Source organism: Manis javanica, chromosome 2 (assembly GCF_040802235.1).
Source record: "Manis javanica isolate MJ-LG chromosome 2, MJ_LKY, whole genome shotgun sequence".
NCBI classification, from domain to species: domain Eukaryota; kingdom Metazoa; phylum Chordata; class Mammalia; order Pholidota; family Manidae; genus Manis; species Manis javanica.
This window is the reverse complement of record NC_133157.1, coordinates 22,623,797-22,639,721: the sequence shown is the minus strand read 5'-3', so window position 1 is coordinate 22,639,721 and position 15,925 is coordinate 22,623,797. Positions and strand designations below refer to the sequence as shown.

At 45.6% G+C, this 15,925-nt stretch overlaps 1 protein-coding gene across 9 annotated transcripts in view; it reads right to left on the bottom strand.

Annotated features, from left to right (window-relative positions):
- The window catches only part of PTPN3 (protein tyrosine phosphatase non-receptor type 3), a 118,792-nt gene that overhangs the window by 13,605 nt on the left and 89,262 nt on the right, over positions 1 to 15,925 (bottom strand). For all 9 annotated transcript variants that reach the window (XM_017667751.3, XM_037027357.2, XM_073226400.1 and 6 more), the window contains 5 exons: positions 10,252 to 10,438; positions 10,013 to 10,090; positions 8,835 to 8,891; positions 7,641 to 7,797; positions 5,095 to 5,255 (listed from right to left, as the gene is read on the bottom strand). In XM_017667751.3, coding sequence (XP_017523240.2) covers positions 5,095 to 5,255; positions 7,641 to 7,797; positions 8,835 to 8,891; positions 10,013 to 10,090; positions 10,252 to 10,438 — 640 coding nt within the window. The remainder of the gene's footprint in view (positions 1 to 5,094; positions 5,256 to 7,640; positions 7,798 to 8,834; positions 8,892 to 10,012; positions 10,091 to 10,251; positions 10,439 to 15,925) is intronic.

The following is a 15,925-nucleotide window of genomic DNA, read 5'->3' as shown; positions in this document are numbered from 1 at the left end:
ATTTTTGGTAATGATAATTGTGTCATGTCTCACACATTTATGAAACATTTAGAATTTCCAATCTCTCCCCTAGCTCAGCTACTGATCTTTACAATTTCTGTTCATAACAATCAAGGAGTCACTGAACAATTTCTTAAATATCCGTGAGCTTTAATGGACACTCTGAGCTCTTTCTAGAAATAAATTCATGATTTATTCTGGAAGGAGGAGAATCTAAATCAGATTTGCCTAAATGACAATTTGATTCTGACTAACTGCATAAAGGTGGAATCCAATTAAGTGAATATAATCAGTTAAAGCTAATCTGAAGGTAAAAAAATTTTTTTCCAAACAACAAAAAGTAAAAGTAATCAACTTGAGATGGTCTGGCAGAAAAGCATAGAACTAGCCAAAGGCTTTAATTACACTATGTATAAAAAATAACACCAATTATAAGTGTCTCAGTGAAGGTCTGTTAATAGGTTAGTAATGTACAGTATTATAGTAGTGTTTAGAAGTCTTCAAATGTGCACACTCTGGGTCTTATCTGACAGAAATGCATAAAGATACATATTAAATAAATTTATCTGCAGCAAAATATTTTTTTATTAGTAGAAAATTGGAAATGGCCTGAATATTCCCCAACTGGGAGGGTTGACTTAAATTATGGTAGAGTCATACAATAACATTATGTGCAAGTAATAAAAAGAATTCAACTAAAGTACAGATGTGAAAGGATATCCATTTATTTAAATGAAAAATGCAAATCACAGAATTATATATATAGCTCTGATCCCATTTCTATTCACAGCAGCACACATACACATAATGTGAGTATAATATGCAGGTGTGCACTTACGTATAGTTGTGTGTATATAAAATATATTTGCAGGAACACTGGCACAATTATGGAAGGATACGCACCAAAGTATTATTTGTAAAATACCAGGGACATCTATACTGAAATGCATACCCTTCTCTTGCTTAAATAGAAATCTCAACCCAGGAAAAGCGTGGATGAGCCTTGGGTACTCTCAGGAACCTGGGGCTGAATCATTGAGTTCCTCAAAGGAAGAGAGGTAGTAATGGACTTGGAGCTGTCCAAATCTTCTCTTTCCAACGGGAGACAGAGGAATGCCCTATTTTGGCTGAACTGAGTGTTCAGGCGGGTTGAGTCGGAGCGCCCGAACCATGACTAGCTCGCACAGTGTAACCCCTGGAGGAAAAGGCTCATGTATTGGAGGTCCGGTGAAGTGGGCTGCAGCCGGCAATGACGAGTTCTCACCACAGACTGGGCTTCTAACATGGGCTCTAATCCTACGCTATCTCTGACCAGCTGTGTGACACCGCGCACGTCCCTTAGCCTCTGTGCTTCATTTTCTCCATCTATTAAGGATGATCCTAGTAATTCAGGCCGTATCTATTCCACAGAACTGTTGTGAGAGTCAACTGAGGTAACATATGTGAAACACTTGGTAGATTTTGAAGTGCTACTGAAATGCTAATTATTATTAAGCATGATTTCATTACAGCTGGGACCAAATGTTTTCTGGAACACATTTGTAAATTGTTTACTAAAAGCCACAGGAGGCACAGGGGAATTCCATTAATGACAAAATGCTTCACAACAAGCTCTGACATTGTGGGAGGGATTCCATCCGTGGCCCAGCTGCCCCAGGGCAGGCCCTGTGTTTGTGGAGTGGGTGCCATGGCACCTGCTAGGACCCAGCTCCCTATTCCTGTTCTCGTCTAGAGCACAGCCCTCATCAGCAAAGCTGCCCACCTGCTGATGGCCCTGGAGGAGCAGGTGGAGAACAGAAAAGCCAAGGCTCTGCAGTCAGACAGCCCTGGGTTCCAAACCCAGTGCGACAGGACCACTTCCTGTGTGGAGGTGGAGCATGTTCTTCAGATTCCTGGAGCTTCTATTTATAAATAATAATGTCGTTACTTCATATCGAGCTTATGTGCCAGATGATGCATTAAGTATTTATCTCATCTAACCTTACGACCAACCCATGAGATACCCAATTTATAGATGGGGCAGTAGAGGGCCGTGAAGGTTAAGGGATGTGCCTGAGGTCACACAGGAGGTGAGAACTAGAGCCAGGATGTAAGGTAGATAGCTTGTCAGATCTTTCCTAGCCCTGATGTTGTACTAGGCTAATAACAACTCTGACACGTAAACAGCATTTTGTTTCCGGAGGCTGTTACGAGAACAAGCTCTTGATTTGGCCTGCCTGGGTTCCAAGAAGCTGTGCCATTTACTGTGAGATAAGCTCTCCCAGACTCTGATCCTTCCCCTATATAGAGGGCTGCTGTGACAGTTCTGGGCAGGGATACACATGAAGCCCTTGGCACAAAGTAAGTGCTCATTAAAGGTTTCCTGCTCAAGCTGGCTTTAGTGCTCCCCTCCCCTAGCAGCTGTATAAGACATCCTTCCCTATCTGCAGCAGTGGTTGTTAAATGATGTTCCATTGCCTGGGGCTCCCTGGGGGGCGGTGTGGGAAATGGAAGAGGCAGGGCTCCATGCACCCCACCAGGGTAGCTCTGCTGTTCTCTGCTCTGCATTTTGGAATTCTGCAAAAGATGCTATTTAAAAGGAGGGTTTCCTAGTTAATTTCTAGAAAGTGTGTAAAATTTAACCTTAAAACTTCAGTGTTCTTCATTTCTTAGGTAATAGTTCAACCATAAGCTCTAAAGAGGTCTTAGGATGGGCATCATTGGGACAACGGCTCTAGTAAGATCTTCGCCCTCTCATCCTCTAGACCAGCGTGAGCATCCCAGGGTGGCTGGTTCAGGAGCCGTGGGCCAGGCCAGGCTTAAAAGGCTCATCAGGTGATATCCATCCTTGTGCACACTGTGCCACCCTTTGAGAAACACTACTCAAAAACACAGGGGATAGGCGGATACTTCTCTCTAAAGCATTTTCTTTTCATGCTGAATAGCATTCTTTTTATCTATCTATCTATCTATCTATCTATCTATCTATCTATCTATCTATCTATTTAGTTATCATTAATCTACAATTACATGCAGAACATTATGTTTACTAGGCTCCCCCCTTCACCAAGTCCCCCCCCACAATCCCCATTATCTCTAAGGCATTTTTAAACTTCTTTTAAACTTTGAAGTTCAGTGAACATTGTTCAAGGAAAATCTGGGATCCCACACAGAAGAGGAGCCACCTGAGAGGACGGGACTTTCTGGAGCACTGTGTAAAACCAGGCGCGGCTGTTTTCCCCACTGAGAGCCCACAGCGCCTCTTTGTGGACAATCCGATCAAAGAGAGCTGGCTTGCGCTCCACCACCCGGAGACGCTTCCCCCAAGGCGCCTGCCCTGCTGCGCAACCAGGAATGCCTGTTTCCCTACGAGCACGGGCCACCCTGTGAGCAGTCTGCGTTCAGGCGGTACCTTCCTGGAATACACCCTCTCCTTTCACAGTTCATCCCATGCACCCTATTACTACCGTGTCTCACCCCGGTTCCCACTGAGCACACCTCTGCAGTGGAATCTTGCCCAAGCCTGGTCTTCAGCTGTTTCTGGGACATGATACCTCCTCCCTCCATTATATGCCAGAATCAGACCAAAGGTTCCACAGTGCCTTCCCCCTTTCCATGCCCCTTCTAATACCAATAATAATAAAAAAAATACTGGCTTTTAAATTCTCTTTGTGTCCATTATTTTGGGGAGTGTTCAAAAATACTAAGTTTTAGTGTTTACAATGTGTATTTTAATTTTGAACTTTTTTTGCAATGCAAGGCCAGAGGACATAACCTCTACACTTTCTTCTTTTAAAATCTTAAGCCTATGTACCCTCCTTCAGGCCACTGGAAAAAAAGGGCTATATCTCTTTGTAGATATTCAGTAAATGTCTATCAAGTCTACCTAAGTAATTATATTATTCCTACCCTCAAATTCTGATTTCATTCCACAAGATGAGGAGATACTATTTTTTTTGTCTATATTACATCAAGGCTGTTGGTTAAGTCTTAAATTCCCTGTTGCTTTTTGTGGGTGGGGCCAATTATCTTTACCTTTCACTTGTGAGTCTTTACTTTCTACTACTCTTCAACATGCATTGCTCTGATAATGTATTTTATTTACATTCTATTCTTTACAGCATTATACAATAAACCTCTCACTCAGGACTCTCTGCTTTGCATTTGTTCGTGGTCAATATTCGTATTACTCATGCTTTCCTGAAGCAATATGCAGTCACATACATTTGATAAGCTTCCTAGTTGTGCTTCTGTGACTTTTCCCTTTTATCCGGCTCTCTAATCGACACTGCATTGCTGATTTCTGCTTCTGAATCCCATCGAAGACTCTCATCCCTCATTTATGACTTCAGACTGTGCCTGTTGTCATTAATTGTGATCTGTGTTCTTTTACAGCCTAGTTTATGCTTTGTTGTGCTCTTTTGTTTACCTTTTACTGCATGAACTACTGTGCTTTCTTCTACCTTTATAAAATTTGGAAGATAAACATTCTATTTTCATTCTGTTAGAGATCACAAAACTGACTTAAAAACTAAGTTTCCTTTGATCCTATTCTGTTTTGTTAAGTTTTTGCATGTGCCTCTGCCAACAGCCTCAGCCCTACAATCAAAGGTCCCTCCAGGGGGAGGAAAGATGGGGTCTGACTTCGGTTTCTACTCATGTTCACACAGTCCTGGTGATTTGGGAAGGCCGCCGCTAGGCCCTTGTGGCATGGTACTAACGGCCCCAAAGCACACAGCGCGCCTGGCGGCGTCAGGACTGGGGCTCCTTCATCATCCCTCAGGTGCTCACCCAAGCCACCTCTCCACTACCTTCTGCTGAGTGTTCCAAGCTCTGTGTTGGCAGCTAAATGTGCTCGTTGTCCCTCCTCCTTGATCTCTGACACATTTCTCCATAACTACCAAACGTTACTTGAATAAAGAGGCTGCGGCAGAGTTCAGTGACGGCTGCGGGCCCCACCCCCTGCTTTCTAGGCCTGTTCTGCCGCCTGATGCTCTGAACTCCCCGTGTTCCCACGGTGAGCACAGGCCGCCCACTGACTCAGCTAATTCAGCAGCAACTGAGCAGCCCACTGAGGCACTGGAGCCCAGGCTGAGAGCCTGTGGGGCCACTTACCTCAAACTGGATCAGCACCGTCCCGCTTTCGAGGCCCTTCTTTAGCTGTCCCATGGATCCCTCCAGAGTGTCCCCTCCCTCTGGACACATGGGGAAAATGGTCTCTGGGAAAAGTTGGTTCAGTTCGTCCTCAGATTTGATCTCAGCAAATGAGTGGACAGCTGTAGTGGACAAGAAAGAGTACATCTCGCTTGTGCAGCAAAGCTCTGATCAGTTTCCTCCAAAAAATTACACTTATGACACCTGAATGCAGATGTTTTAAAGCAGCTTATTAAATGATTAAGCACATGGTAATCATTTTCACCAAAGACACCACTTCTTTTGAATGATTCAATAGGTACTAATTATACAAAATGACATACTAATCTTTCTGGTTCATTTTAAATGATGGTGTTTAGTACTCGGAGGCTTTTGCCAAAGGTAAGGGAAAGAATGTTTTTAAAGAAAACATACCTTCTCCCTGGTGTCCTCTGACCTTGTTACTCGTCTTCCAATCACCTTCCCCCAAATTCCACTTTCAGATCTTTTTCATTTGTTCCCTTAAAACAGGCATTTTTCCCAGACCCTGGTGTGAGGCCTGGCACTCTCTCCATGACACCATTGTCCCAGGAGCTTGGTCAGTCTCTAATTCAAGGCCATTTGTAGGTGGAAGGCTCCCCAGGAAACATCGCTGGGCCTTACATCTCCTCTGAACTTCAACCCTACCTCTTCAGTACAAATTCTCCCTTCATACCCAACTCAGTACGGGAGAAAACAGACCTAAGACCCCTCCCCCCCTGCTCTGCACAGAACTTCCCCAGCCTTACATGCTTTTTTCTGCCTACCATCACTTCCTTCTCCAATCTCCCAAACTGGGAACTTTCAGATCATCTTTGAATTTTCTCTTTCCAACCCGAAAGGAAGTCTTCCCTTACTCAAAAGCCTTCAATGGCTTCCTAATGCCTTCAAGACAGTAGGAAAGGAGAAGAAAGTAGTAACTGTTGCATTTTTCCACATAGTTGAACTGAATCCTCACCATGCTGAGCAGGCTATCATTATCCCCATTTTACAGATGGGGAAACTGAGTCTCAGGGCAAAGAACTTGTCCCAAGTTCCCAAACAAACTCCAGCCTGCCAGGGCAGGACACAGGAATTCAGCGCAGACCTGTCTGACCCTAAATCCCACATTCTTCTCCCTGCCCGTGGCAGCTAGGCTCTTGTGCTAGTCCCGGTTTCTGTCGCATCTGCTATTCCTTATGCTACTGTTTATTCAACTTTCAGTCTGCTCAACTCTACTTAAATGTTTATTTTAAAAGTGAATGCACTATCATTACAGCTACAGAAAACCAGTGGCATCCATTTTCTTTATCTCAAGCGGGCGTCAGCCCCTTGCCACGGGCTGGTAGGGGACCCCTTCTTCCCAGCCAGGCCAGAGCGCCTCCCGCTGGCCCAGGACAGTCAGCGTGCCACAGGCACTTTGTGTGATGGACAGGCCTGCTTCCAAATCACTGGATCCTTTCACTCCCTCTCATCATGCAGCCTTACCAGCTGAAGGCAGCAGGGCAGCTGACTTAACCTCCCTGCGACTTGTTTCTCATTTCCTCGCTGGGGGTACTAATACTTACCTTATCAGAGCATCATGAGACTGGAAGAGGATAACTGTGTAAAGCACACTGTGAGGTACCTCACTGGGAAGGGGCAGGTAGGGATCTGGAGAGATCCCTTAGGTCTTGTGGAGGAGGCAGGATGAAGCTGGCACTAGCTGGACTCAGGGTTTTAGTGGGAACAGAGAGAAGGCAGGTGGTGAAGGCTCGGGCTGTGTCTACACCTGGGAGGCCAGAGCAGAGATGCCCGGCTAGGGCTGTCATTTACCTCCAGCATTTCAAAGCTGGGCAGGATTCAAGGACTCAGTGTATTGTTTTACAGCAATAGCAGCAGTAGTAGTGGAGTCGGGAGAGGCCATGCTTCTAACACATGTCAGTATCAGGCAGCATTCTAGGAGCTTTACCAGTAGAAGAATCATTTAATCTTCACAAGAACCCCAGGAAGTAGTGACTATTGTTAACCTCATTTCACATTAGAAGCAACAAAAATACAGACTAATAAACTTGCTAGGGGGTCCCTCAACCCAGTAGGAGGCAGACGTGAACCTCCGGGAGGCAGCCAGGATCCTGCTCCACTCTGCCTTCCTGAGTTAAACAGAACTCGATCCTTTGAGAAGGGACTGGAAATGCAAATGTCTGCAGGCAACTGAGAGAGGAATGTGATGTGGACCAAGGTGGGCTTGGGGGGAATCGGGGACTCGCGTCTGTCAAGGGGGTGGGTGCATGCCACCTACCTTCAGAGCACTGGTCACAAGAGACCAGGCCCACGTGGGCACATCTTCACAATTTTCAAGTGAGAAGTCAGGCATCCTGGTTGCCATGCGAAAATTCTTGATTTTTAAATGCTGGCTATAAGCTCAACACTTTCAAAACCAGAGAACGGGCTGGAAGAAGGGCCTGGTGATGGGCCCGCTCTGCTAAGGCCGGCGGGCGCTGCGGCCCCTCCCCCGAGGGCGCTGTTACCTTTCCTCCGGATCACCAGGGCCAGCTCCCGCGTGTGAGACTCCCGGCTGGCTTTGATGAACATCACCACTTGGTCGTGCGTGTGTTCTGAGATGTCACGGCCGTTGATTAACACAATTTGATCCCCTTCGTTCAGCTTAGGAATGCAGGTGTCCGCCTGTGTGGAGAGGAAAAGCAGGTTTCTTCGGTTACCATAGCACAGTCGCAGGGGAGAATGCTGAAGCTTGCAGCGTAGACCCGTGAGACGGTGATCCCGGTCTCCTTTGCTCCCTCAGGCATTGTCGCCATTATTTTTACATCCACTGCTATGTTGACATGGAAGTTGGTCGTGAGATTTTAAAGAAGTGTTGTTTAGAATGTAAGTAATGAAACATTTCAGAATAAGGCTAAGAAAATTACTGAAGCCATTTCTCTATGGCAAAACTTGACATGTTACTGTGATATAATGACCTCGGCATTTGTGATCTTTTGTTTTCTAGATGTGCTGTTAGAATCTGATTTGTCAATTACAGGTGAATATCTATCTGCAATGGAAAAAGCTTTTGTAAGCATAACACCAAAGGCGGAAACCATTACGGAGAGAAGGCTACGCCTGGATAGTGCAAACATGGAAGCCTTCTTCATTCAAAGGCCAAAATCCGTAAGAAAAAGTCAGCTGTGAGCTTAAGGACTACTTAAAAAGGTACCAAGCTGGTACCTTCTTAGGAGGCAGAGCGACTCTCTGGTGCTCACTGCCTTAGAAAAGCAAATCATCTCCTGAGGAGGCCTAGACAGAAGACTGAGGGAGGGCGGGTGGTGGAAGGGGGGAAGGCGGCACGGGCTCGCATGCCCAGAGTGAGCAGCAGAGCCATCTCTATGCTTCGGCGGCTTTCTCCTGAACAGTACCTCTGAGCTTTAACATGCACACTGACCACCTGGGGACTGGTTAAAGATGCACTCTGGTTCAGTAGGTCTGGGGTGGGGCCTGAGATTCTGCATTTCTAATGAGTTCCCAGGTGATGCTGGTATAGCAGCTTTGGGCACCACACTGAGCTGCAAGGTGCTGGAAAACATGGACTCCTTTTTTTTCCTGCCATCTATATGTGTGCATTTACACAGACTCTTTGCTGCTGGTGAAAAAGAAACAGGACACCGAAATGGAAATCCGATTTGGGGTAAAACAAACATGGGAAATAATGGAACATGTTTACTTACAGGTGACTCTGGGTTTATCCTTGATACTACAAGAGGCATCTTTTGATCCACTCCCCCCTGTAAACATATTAAATAAAAAAAAAAACACTTGAGCAGTTCATAGCAACAAAGACATACAGATCTCCTTGACATGAGGGAGGGCTCAAACTTCACTTTAACCTCTTCTCATCCTAGGAGTTGGCCCCCTTTTCAAAATTACAAGGTTCCTGACCCTCTGATTCTAGTGGTCTAACCAGAAGACTGCTCACTGCCCACTGCCACCCCCAAATTCCATAAACTAAAGATGCACTTAGAGGAGCAAGCTCCTTTTTAAAAATGCAAACATCCCCAGGAAGACTCCAGAAACACAGCCTTTAAGTGCTGCTGGAAAGGGAGCTATCAGTGGAGGAGAGAGAAACCCTGGAAAAAAGCACATGCCGTGCGGGCTCCTGCGCTGAGAGAGCAGGCCCGCAGCTGGCTCTGCTGGCAGAGGGGAGCATGAGGGCGGCCGGGCGTGGGCAGCAAAGACCACCTGCCCTCACTCTGCTCTAGAGCAGCGGTAAGAAACTTTTTCTCTAACGTGCCATAGAACAAAATATTTTAGGCTTCGTGGGACAGAGGGCTCTGCTGCAAGCGCTCAGCTCTTCCACCACAGTGCCAAAGTAGCCAGAAACCCTTGGTAAGTGAACGGCTATGGCTAGGATCCAATAAAACCTGATTTACAGATGGGATTTGGCCTGTGGGCCCTCGTTTGCAGAGGCTGCCTAGAGGCAGGCAGAAGAAGGAGAGCCGTGCAGATGGCCCTGCGACTTGACTGCTGGTCTCCCTCGCCAGCTTTAGCGGTGCTGGGGGATGCTCTTAATAAATTATCTTCAGGTGTAGGTCTGCTTGCCAACGGCATGCCTTCAACTCTCTGAACCTTAGTAAGCATCTATAAAATGGGCTTAAAAAATACCAACTTCACCAATGATAAGAACTCACTTAGGTGACAGAAAAAAGTGTGCGGCAAACACCAAGCGCAGAGCAGGCACTCGGTATGAGGTAGCTCTATGGCCAAATTAAAAAACCTCCCAATTCTGAGGGCTGAGCTTATTTTCTTATGTAGCCTTAGGTATACAGCAGATTTCTAATGGAAATCTAAAAGTCATCTGAAGATTGCTTCAGAGTGTAAAGCTTCCCTATAAACAAACACAATATACCTTAAGATTAAATCCAAATTTTCCATCTTCATCTGGTGTGATACGGATCAAGACTAAGTAGCTGTCACCATTATCATTCTGGAAAACATTGGAAAATGGTCAACTATGTGATTTCCCTTTCCAGCAGTTGGTGATTATTTTCTTCGAGTCATAATTACTTAATTGCCCACAGGCGCCTCTGAGTGGGGAAGCCTGGGTGGGTCACACCAGCCACCGGAGTGCCCCAGGCCCTGACGCACCTTGTCACAGTAGTATTGGCTGGAGTCCTCAATGGAGCCCCCTTTGGTCACCCTGTGGAAGTCCTCTAAAAACTGCGGATCAACGCCATCTGGTGAGCAGGAGCCTGGAGCATTTGAAGATGGAGACACAGAACTGGATGACTTCTGGGTCAGGCAGCTTTGTGCTGGATTGTTCTCGGATATACTCCTTCATCATGGGGAAGGAGGAGATATCTTAATAACTGGATGAACATTTTATCATAGCAAGCATTATTGACTGCTGCAGTCTGGCATCCCCGGGTTGTCACGAATCCCTGGAACCGCAGAAGAGCTCCAAAGGTCAACCCCAGGGCTCTGGCACAACCCACAGTCCACTGGGTGCCTTTGCCCCCATCTGGCTGAAATATCGTCACTTTTAGTTTTGGAGAAAAGGGGGAGGTGGGGAAGGTGGATCCAGGAGCTGCTCAAAACTCAGCTTACTTCCCAGCAGCAGCAGCAGCAGCAGGGTTTACGGGAAATGTTCCCAGCTACTCTGGTGGTTTAATTATTGAGGCCCACTTAGATGCATGTGTCCACCCCTCACGAAAGCTTCTTCCTTCTCATTCCTGCTGATAGCGCCACTTTAACAGGACTCTTGGCTACCCCAGGGAAATGGAACTAAAGTTGCATATCCAAGACAATTTCTATTAATCCTAGTTTGCATTATTTGCCTGTGACATCCATTAATTGCCTTTTCTTTAATACAGGTTCTTCTGTTATCTTAGAACTTTCTCTCCAATATTGTAACCACCGGTCACGTGTGGCTATTTCAATTTAAATAAAGATTAGAGAGTTCCTTGGTTGTACCAGTCACATTTCAAAAATGGTCAACAGTCACACGCAGCTAGTGGCTCCTGTACTGGACAGCACAGTTACAGAACATTTCCATCATTATAGCAATCTACTGGACAGCAGTGTCAAAGAGAAATACTATTAGACTATTGGAATGGAGCAGGCTTCTGTGGTTGTCTGGTCCAATTTCCATTTCACAGATGAAGAAACTGTGGTCCAGAGAGGCTGAGTTATCTGTGCAACATCACACAGCCTTCCCCTCACTTAAAAGACACAAGTCTGATGGACATGGGTCCCAGAGCATCTCTTCCCTCTCCAAGCCATGACCAGTTGGCTCTGAGATACCCCATCTCTGACCTCACAGGGATTAACCATCTCAGCTGTCACCACAGAGGACACTTGACTTCTCTGTACCTCATACACCCATACTAGACCCTCCCCAGAGCCCTACACCAGCAAAAGACGCTTTGAAAAGCCTATATAATATGAGGTTTTCCTCATGTTCTACACACTCTGCCACATTCTAACTTCATTTGAGGGTAAGTGACGGGAGAGGTGAGTAGATGAAGATTCAGTGAAACATAAACAGATAAAAGATAGCTGCTGCCACCTCTTACTAAACCTTTATTTCAAGCACTTATCCATGAATTTTTCATTAAATTAGGGCTTCTCTGTTCCCCAGCAAGTTCAAATTAGCTTACTTTAAATATAAAGTCTGCATATTTTCACACAGAATGGTTCAAAAATCTCAATTTATTTGTATATGAAGAATTCAGTGACAGACCAATGTGTAAATTATATATGCAAGGGAAGAATTTGGCCTTTTGGTTTTCAAGTTGCTAATTTGGAAGGGTGTTATTGATAGGAAGGCATTTCAGAGACAGGATGTTTTGGAACTGAAGCTATAGACTAGTGGTAAGTTTTCCGATTAAAAACAAGTATTATTTTAATTAACTTAAAGCTAAAAAAGATTCCCCCAGAGTAGGGCAACTTTGCTGTTTTAATGTTTGCAAGAACACCCCCTAGCAGCAGAAAGGACAACTGCTTGGCAGTTGTGAGATAAAAATCAAGCCAAAGGGGTTTAGGAAACGCTATTTCCAGCTCTAGGGATGGAGCTGAGCCTTTAATATGAAGTTGCAAATAGCATACACACCTCAACGTATGGAAGACTCCACAGGGTGATAGTGATGGAAAGGGTGAAGGGCATGTGAACAAAAAACCAGAAGAGCGAGGTGACAAAGCCAAAGAGAACAGACTAATGTCAGTACAATTCTAATATTTTATATCCATTGTATTTATTTTTAAAATTTTGGTGGTGTGGATTATGTCATAGAAGCTTTTAAAGTATTTTTCAGTATAAAATGTAATGGTCTATCTAAAACAGCCCACAGTGCTAAAAGTAATATAGTCAAAGTCACTATGTGTCCAATCCTATTTTCTAAGTAGGGACGGAGAGGTTACCTTTAGATAGTAATTGATTACACATAGGATGGTATTGTTTTGGTTGATCAACTGTGTGCAGACGTTCCCTGTAGGCTGCAGCAATGTCCTGCTCAGCGTGGAGGGTGGACAGACAGACAGTGGGGAGGACACCAAGTGTGGAGAAGCACAAGGTGGCAGCCGGATGCCGCACAGGGATGCCTGGAGTGAGGATGCCAAACCAGGGGGCTTCTCCCCTCCCGGGACAGGACACGAGGGGCTCCTGCGGGAGAGCCTGGTGGGGAGGCGGGAGAAATGCGGGCAGCCAGGGTTCTGGCAGGTGGGGGGCTGCCCGTGAAGAAGGGAAGAAAGGGGCGGGATGACGGAAGCAGAGGACAGCGCTGGCTGCATATTAGGGAGCGGGGAGGAGGGGCAAAAGGTGTGTCCCTGAGGTGGGGTGAGCGGGGGAGGCGGGGCAACCTGAAGGGGACCGAGGGGCTGAGCACTCCAGCTGCCTGGGGACAAAGAGAAGAGGCAGAGACAGACTGACTGACAGGTATTTGTCCTCAGGAAACAGATGATTCAGAACTGTAACTGTAATAGATTTCAAAACAACAACCATGAGATAATTCATTTCCCTGAAGAGAGGCAATGTTAAAGGAATTAAAATGGCAGGGCTGCCCATGAAAGATAGACTCCCGCGTGACGCTTTGTATACCACTCCTTCCTAAACCACAGAAAAGTATAAAGACCTCTGCCCCCAACACCCCTCCCCCACTCCCGTGAACTTTGACATGGAACGGGTTATGCTCCCACTGAGGCTTTCAAAGTCCTAACTGGGTGACTGCAGGGGGCATATGCTGTGGCCATGGGACAGAACAGGGGCCGATTTGTGTTGCATTTCTCTATGAGCTTCTGGAGGTCAGGAAAGACCCTAGTCTTGTTTCTGTTCCTCTCCTAACACACTTAACACACAGCCAGGTGCTCTAAGATGTGGAGTGAGTGAAGCACCTGGGTAGCGGGGCTGAGCGAGCTCCTACACTGCTGGCTGGCTGGCAAAGGGGATTCCCGAGGTCCCTTCCAATGCGCAGAAGCTGTCTCAAAACTCTTCCAAATAGTGGTAAAATATGCATAATATAAATTCACCACCTTAACCATTTCTAAGTGTACAGTGCAGAAGCTTTAAGGGCATTCACGTTGTCGTGTGCACTTTGAAATAAAAAGTGGCAGGTGCCCTGTGGAACGAGGCAGGCTCTAAAGAAAGAGGCAAGCAAATAGCAAAGGCATGACAATGACATGAAGCCTCATGCACTCTGGGGACCTGTTAAAATAGCTGGGATAAAACAACAAAGTTCTTCAGATACCCCTCTTATCTGCCCTAATATTTGTTTTCCTCCAGTTTCTGCTTTGCAAAGTCATTTTTTCCATTGGGGAACTTCTCCTCCTAAGTTTCTGGAGGACGGTGGTGGTGGTGGGTGGGGGGTTGTTTTTGTTTTTTGGCCATGAAGGAAACTTTCTTCTCTGCAGATTTTGGCCTTCGCTCTGAGCAAGGAAAGGAACACAGGATGGCTGAGAGAACCTTGGGAGTAACAAAAGAGTACAGCCTACTTAGGCACAAAGCAAACTGCCAAGGATTCATAACCATAATCACAAACTTTGCTGTGCTGCTATAAATATGGAACAAACCGGAGGGTGACTCATTTGCTAAGATCATGTTCAGAGAGCCCGAGCTGCACCACTTTGGGTTTAGAGCCAAAGTCGAACCACTCTTTTCTTTCTTCCCCTCTTTCCTCTTGTTTAAATGGTACAGAACATCATGCTTAATTCTTCTAAAGAAACCTTGCCATCTGTGATATTATTCATCTGATTTCTCTGACAGACTCCTTCTTTTTGCCTCTTAACACAAGTTGACTGTATAAAACATGTCAAACATTTCTTAAACATTTTGCAAATAGTCGCTGAAGTAACCACCGTGGGTTTTTTTTCACCAAGTATAGAGCAACCTTTTCTTCTTGCTTTGAGCAGTGAGGGCCCCCAACTCTCAGAAAGGCCAGTTGCCTCTGAAAGCCCAGCAGAAGGTGGCTTCCTGCCAGCAGGAAGGGGGCCTCTACCTGTGATTTTTCAACTGTTTCCCCAGTTGCAAAGCACAGCTGCTAGGCTGAGTCTGTGAGATGCCTATTGTCGGCACACCTGGCATGGCCATGACAAGGAAGGCTGCCTTGAATCACCATTATTTGCTAGTTTTAACATTTAGCTGCAAAATAAACAGTGCCTCAAGATGACACATCTTATGAGGTCTAGATGCTCTCCAATCCCATGGCGGACCACAGGGGGAAAATCTCACATAGGACATCTGTCAGGCTTTGGTGACACACTCTTCTCCTTTTACCAAAGTGCCAGAAGCCCATAGTGCAAAGATGAAGGCTGATAATGTGCTATTTGCCCAACTGGCCTGGAGGCCCCTGAAGGCAGAGACTTGTCTAATTCTCCTTGATTTCCTTTAATGAGCAGCATATGTGCAGACTCAGCACTTAACATAGCCCTTTAAAAGGTGCAGAGATCACTGGACACAATTAATCTCCACCTGGCCCAGGTAAGTGCCGTTAGTAGCACTTTCTGTAACAGCGCAAATGTATTGTATCTGTGCTGTTCAGATCTCAGCCTGTACTTTGGCTTCTAAACCCTTTATACTGTTTAAATGAATCAGAAAAAAACTGATCAGCTGTCAGTATGGCCTGTTATTTATCCCTTGAGAGCTTGAGTCCATTGCCTACATGTGGTTCTTGAGCACTTGAGGGTTGGGGGATGGAATTTAATTTTTATTTTAAGTAATGTAAGTCTGAATAGCCACATGTGTGGCTACTGTACTAGACAGTGAAGGTCTAGATGCTGCACAGTTCCATGATGGGACGCAAACCATAGTTGGAGGATATGACATGGAGTGTATGACCAGGCTTCCCAGAGCCCTTGGTCAATTCCCTAAACCCTCTTTACTCTTTCACCAAAATGACAGACTCAAACTGGCTCAAGTCATGCACGCCTGCACTCCTGCCTTATGTAGCTAATTTGCAAAACCAAAGTGTCATACAAAGGAACTCACACCTTTCCACCACTGTAGCCTCACCAGGGCTGCAAGTTGGAGCAAGACATAGTGATCATTTCAACAAAAGCATCATCCAAACCCAGGTCACAAGGAAATAATGACCAGAGGATTACTTAACCAGAGGTGTTAATAACATAGATAAGCTGGAAACCATGGTTGCTAAGGTCAGGGACAGCAGAAAGGTAGCAACCTCACACAGAAGTGGCAAGTGAGATTTGCAATTCACCAATGATGGCTAGAGTACAATCAGGATGTATTTAATGATTTAATGCGAGTAGCAGAGAGTGGTAAAAATTTACAGATTAACTCAAGTGACTTTTCTCTAATCCTTTACTATTAGGG